The sequence below is a fragment of the Sinocyclocheilus rhinocerous genome, unplaced genomic scaffold (genome assembly GCF_001515625.1).
Source record: "Sinocyclocheilus rhinocerous isolate Xijiao unplaced genomic scaffold, SAMN03320098_v1.1 scaffold1026, whole genome shotgun sequence".
Lineage (NCBI taxonomy): Eukaryota > Metazoa > Chordata > Actinopteri > Cypriniformes > Cyprinidae > Sinocyclocheilus > Sinocyclocheilus rhinocerous.
The window spans coordinates 381,564-386,970 of NW_015659953.1; the positions used below are offsets into that span (position 1 = coordinate 381,564).

Sequence of the window (5,407 nt, forward strand, 5' to 3'; positions counted from 1 at the left end):
CGCGCGCGCACTGTGTAAAGGGAGCACATCTTACGATAAAAGATATTTGTCAATGAGCTCGGGATCTGTTGAGGAGCAAATCCTCCAACATCTTGTCAGTTATCTCTCCTTACTTTTGACCCGTGATTAGTCAAATCTGACTTCTGCAGCTCGTGTTGGATGCAGGGTTGTTGTTGTTTTTTTCCACGAAATTGGGCTGCTTATAAACTGTTGCCATGGGTTAATTTTTCCCTATGGGTTAAAGGTTTGAAATATTGCATAAATTACATTTGGTTGAAATGCTTGTACTGAAACATTTTGCATTCTACCTGTAATAAAACTGTGCTAAATGTTTTGGGCCACACTAGTAGGAAGCATTTGAGCTTTGTTTATGATAAATGTGAGGCCGAGGATTTGTAAGCGGCCTGGTGAATTGAGGCAGAAAAACGGTCCATTTTATTGGGCAAAACCGGCTTCGGGGGAGCGAGCAGCCCGCCGTGGACGGGGTTAAGGTGCCTGGCGACAGAGGGCTCAATGGCAGGGGAATCACCCATGCCTTGAGCTCCCATATCCTTCACCTCGAGGCCCGTGAGACCGTGTTTAAGATCGAGCGGATCGCCCCAATTGTGTCTCATGTGCTTAGCGCACGCTGGGAGGACGGAAAAGAGTTGTTTCCTCGGGCCGGGAGGCGGTCCCAGCAGTTTCCCGTCGTAAATGTCCCTTTCCTGGTCGGTGGCGCTCTGTGGAGCCGGCCACTCAATGTTGAGGCGAGCGGCCGCTCGTTCACACACGTCCAGGAGGATAGACTGGGGTAAAGCGGGGGCGTTAGCCAGGGGAACGCTAGAGGGCGGGATGGCCTCCTTGTCCTCCGAGACCCCGAGAAGGCCCGCATCGTCATCGTCGCCGGAACCAGCTGGTTCGACGGCAAACGGGAGGTTACCCGCGAAGATGTCCTCTTCGGGAAAAACAGGATTGGGCTGGTCAGCCCAGTTGAGAGACGTTGCACCCCGGGAGGCCCCCGGTAGCGCGTCGTCATCACAGTGTCCCCCATCCGAGTCCGAAAGGCCGAGCTCGACGCACTGGGTCGCGGCAACTTTGAGACGGCGCCGAAGGAGCTTTTTAGGCAACGTGAGGCAATGGCTGCAGTTTTCCGGGTTCTCCAAAGCCTCTTCAGCGTGCTTGAGGCCCAAGCAGACCACGCAGAAGGGGTGCGGATCCTTAGCGGCGATCAGTGCGCCGCACGCGGCCGGGCAGGCCTAAAATTAAATAACTGGTTAAAAAAAATTTTTTATAATACAACAAATACTACTGCTCCAAATATTCTGTATGTTGCTCAAAATATATTGTTCAAATTTTTTTTTTTTTACCCAGACATTTCAAATTAACACATTTTAGCCGTAATACCGTGATACAATACCGTAATACCGTGAAACCGTGATATTTTTGCTTAAGGTTATCATACCGTCAAAATCTCATACCGGCCCATGCCTATGTAACTGTGTAAACTCATTGCCCCGTTAGCTCGGAGAGCTTTATTTTCCCTCCTCAATAAGTTTTGTCAGTTGTTTTGTTTATTGGTCTAATTCTTGTTTAACTCCATGATTCCTGTATATACCCTGTTGCAGCAACATCTGCGTAAATGGATGGAGGTGGTGGTGATCACGCATAAAGGAGGCCAGCGTAGTGATGGCAGTGTGAGTATAAGCTTGTTTTAATATCTCTGCTTTTCCTTGAATTATTTGTTGAACTTCACAAGGGCAACAGCCTCGTTTAAGCCTCTTCAATGAGCGTAAGGGGTCTGTAGAAATTGAGAGCTGAGATGAGCGCTCTGGACTGGACTCCCTCCTCCAGCCCAGATCGCCCCACTCAGACTCTGTGAGTGGCCATATTACAATCAATGATTAATTAAGCGCCATCCACCCCCAGGCCGCCTAAGTAACGAGCCTCAGAATTCTGGATCCTCGTTATCTTGTTGGACAGATAACCTTGTAGAGTAAGAAAAGGTGAGAGGGGGAGAAAGCCATTCTGTTTCCATGCTTCAAAACGAGCTGTCATTCTTTCTGTCGTGTTCACGACCTGCCTTTCTCTAAAATGTATTATAATTACATGCAAATTGGCCCTCTGTTCCTGCAGTTCTTAATATTCTTACAACAATGACAGAATGACCAGCCATACATGACAATGAGGCGGGGTCAGTTGGGTTCAGGATTGGAAGGGTGGGGGGCATTCAGAATGCGAGTTCCAGAAGATTCGTTTAGTCATACAGAGAAAAAGAAGGTCTGTTCAGGGAGAGCGTACAGATTTATCCTTCATGAGAGCACATACTCAGATAAACCCATGCTGGGGTGCTAGTTCAGTATTAGGATTGCTCTTCAGTGCTCGAATTTCAATGTTTTCTCAGTGTAAAAATATCTTGACAGTGTCCCAAATATAGTGCGAAGTCGCACTCAGGGATTATGAAGACTGTGCATTGTTCTCTGTGCAATTCTTTACAAAGGGAAATTTTTTTTTATTTTTATCATAAAAATGTGTAAAGTTCATGTTTTACCCCAGGAAAAAAATATTTTATAAAAATATATGCTTTTAGGACTACTAAAATGTTGGCATTGTGATATGCATGACATTTGATGTAATGTCTTGACAAGTTTAATTTAATTTAATTTAAAATGAATGCAAGTTTTGATGTAGTTAGGCGTTCACCATTATTTATACTGGCATCATTATCGGGCCCAATACTGTGCTCATGTACTCATTCTCATTAAAATGCTCTGATACCAAAAATACAAGTAAAATATGCTGCATTGTCCTGAAAATAATCTCAATGCAAAAATTCTAATATTTGATCATAGTAGATATTATTGCAAGTAGTACGGTTATTTTCTCCCATTATTAAATTGTGTGCATTACTTGTTATTTGTCTAGATAATTATTAAAATATAGCATTTAAATGTAGTAACAACCATCGGTTTTGCAGTTATACATTATGTAGCACTATGATCCTAATGCCCATACTTTTGTATACCCTTTACGTTAGTTAATCAGTGCTGTGTAATGTATTCCCACACAAGATTTCTCATTCACCTTCACGATCACCTTCACCTTCAGTTTCCATACTGAAACCAATGGATCTGTAGATGGAGTCCAGCTGAAATGCTGCCCGTTTCAGTTCAGGAAAAGTGTTTTGATTTGTTTTTTTTACCTCATATTTTTTGGCCTCTGCACTTTTTTGCTACTTTCGTTTTCAACAAATGTGCAGCCTAGAAGGAAGATTGCTCTGCACAGAATCACACACACCACCATTCACCTGAACCCATCTCCTCAATCCATACAGCACTCATTACCCACACTGCTTTGCTGATTGTTTGTTGTCTCCTGTTCTGGCGCAGCCTGCCATGGAGGGTGTAGAGGTGAGATGGCGGCCTGCTGTGGGGTCTTCACTGGCTCTGCTCTCATTGTGCTCGTGGTTACTCTGAGCTAGTGGAGTCTTTGTAATCGTATTTGTGTCTGTGGTGTTGTGTTTGACTTTTATGTTTTACATTTCTGAGGTGGTCCCTCTCAAACCTGCTAATGTATGATGTCCCATGGATCTATGATGTTTTCAGGAACCAACCTGCCACTCTGACTTTCTTGCAGATGTTCCCCAACTTGTCACTGTTGATTTTATATTACAGGAGGTACACTTAGTTTTTCACCGCTGGTCATCACTAACAATAACTGTGATGCATTACTTCATTCACCTCTGCAGGAAATGAGGATCTGTTCGGCCATTATAAACCTCTTCCACCTGATACCAGCTGCTCCACAGACACTGGTGAAACCTTTGCTGGAAGTGGTCATGAAAACGGAGAGGGCGATGCTCATAGAGGTACAAGATCTGCATGCAAAAATACATGGAGGTGTCAAATGCATGGGAATAGAATACCTATCAGTATTTATATCGGCCCACATTGAAATCGACTTAATTAGACTAATGTGGCAGATTTGTAAATCACTGAATAGACATGGCACACGCACAAACAAACACACGCATATAAAAGTGCTGTCAGTTGATTAAAATTGTTATTATTTAATCGTGATTAATCCCACCTAACATTCAAATTAATATAGAAACAACAAAGACAGTATATTTTTAGTATTTGTTTAATGACATCTTTTTTTATGACTGAAGGCAAGTGTCACTGATACCAATGCTACTGATGTCTCTAGGAATTTTTTTTTCCCTAATATTTAACCATTGACTAGCCATTCAACATTACACAGGGCTTGAATTTCGAAACGAACAATTGAACATATATCAGCGTGATAACTACCTTTAATGACCGAACCATCTTTCGGAAAATTGTATTGGAAATGTAATTAATTTTTTTATTTTGACTCTATTCCCATTCGTTTACATGGAGAGGGCGGTGTTTATGACCTGTACTGCAGCTCCAGGGGGCGATCAAAGAGCCCGCAGCTTCACTTTACAGGACGTGTGAGGCACTCTCGTTTTAAACATTCAAGTGCTCAATTCAGTACTTGTGTGCTCTCTGTGAGACTCCTTTCTGTGAGCTCACACAGTTCAAGTTGTGTTGCGTCTTATTGCACGTAAACGGCCAAATACATAAAAAATTGTCAAAATGCCCATCTTGATGAGTATTCACGTAAACAGTCGATTTATACTAAACATTGTCAGTACATAGGCTATTAAGTGAATGTAAACATTTGAGAAACAAAACTTGTGTGTAACAGATCCGTGCATGAGGTCTTAAAGAGACAGCAACCTAAATAAACCTGCTGCTGTCTGTTTATTTATACATGGAAGACTAACCAGTGTTATTTTAAAGTGAAATAGATTATTCAGTTTCTGTGGTATTTCTGTACCTGAATATTACTGTTATACCTACCTGAAATCTCACTATATAAATATGAATCAACAACATTGTAAAATGCAATTACACTGGGTGACGAAACATTTAGGTTGGATGATTGTAGTTTAAAAATGTACAAAAAATACCCTAACTCCCCCATCAAATAATAAAAAAAAAAAAACCATAAGGGCCACCTAAAGGGAACCCCCCCCCCGTTTTCCAAAACGAAATTCAGGCCCGGTTACAGTGTAATTGAGAGCTATCAATTTGAACATTTATTATACTTAAAAAAAAAAAAAAAAAAACACTTCTAATTTAAGTAAACTTAAACCAATCTTCACATAAACCCATTATAATAAATGTCATAATTAGCTACCTGGGGCAGTCGTGGCCTAATGGTTAGAGAGTCGGACTTGGTCATGGGTTCGAGTCTCGGTTGTAGGTGGGGGGAGTGAATGTACAGTGCTCTCTTCCACCTTCAATCAGTGGCAGCTCGTCAGGGGAGGCAGGGGAGGCACAGCTTCCCCATAATTTTGAGGTGAAAATGGGACGAGGACGATTTAATGTTAATAAAATTC

The 5,407-nt window shown here is 42.2% G+C and overlaps 1 protein-coding gene across 1 annotated transcript in view; it reads left to right on the forward strand.

Moving 5' to 3' along the window:
• LOC107724687 (transformation/transcription domain-associated protein) overlaps positions 1 to 5,407 on the forward strand; it is an 85,632-nt gene that overhangs the window by 27,069 nt on the left and 53,156 nt on the right. The window contains exons 31-33 of the mRNA XM_016533699.1: positions 1,605 to 1,673; positions 3,366 to 3,386; positions 3,725 to 3,844. Of these exons, the coding sequence (XP_016389185.1) occupies positions 1,605 to 1,673; positions 3,366 to 3,386; positions 3,725 to 3,844 (210 nt within the window). The remainder of the gene's footprint in view (positions 1 to 1,604; positions 1,674 to 3,365; positions 3,387 to 3,724; positions 3,845 to 5,407) is intronic.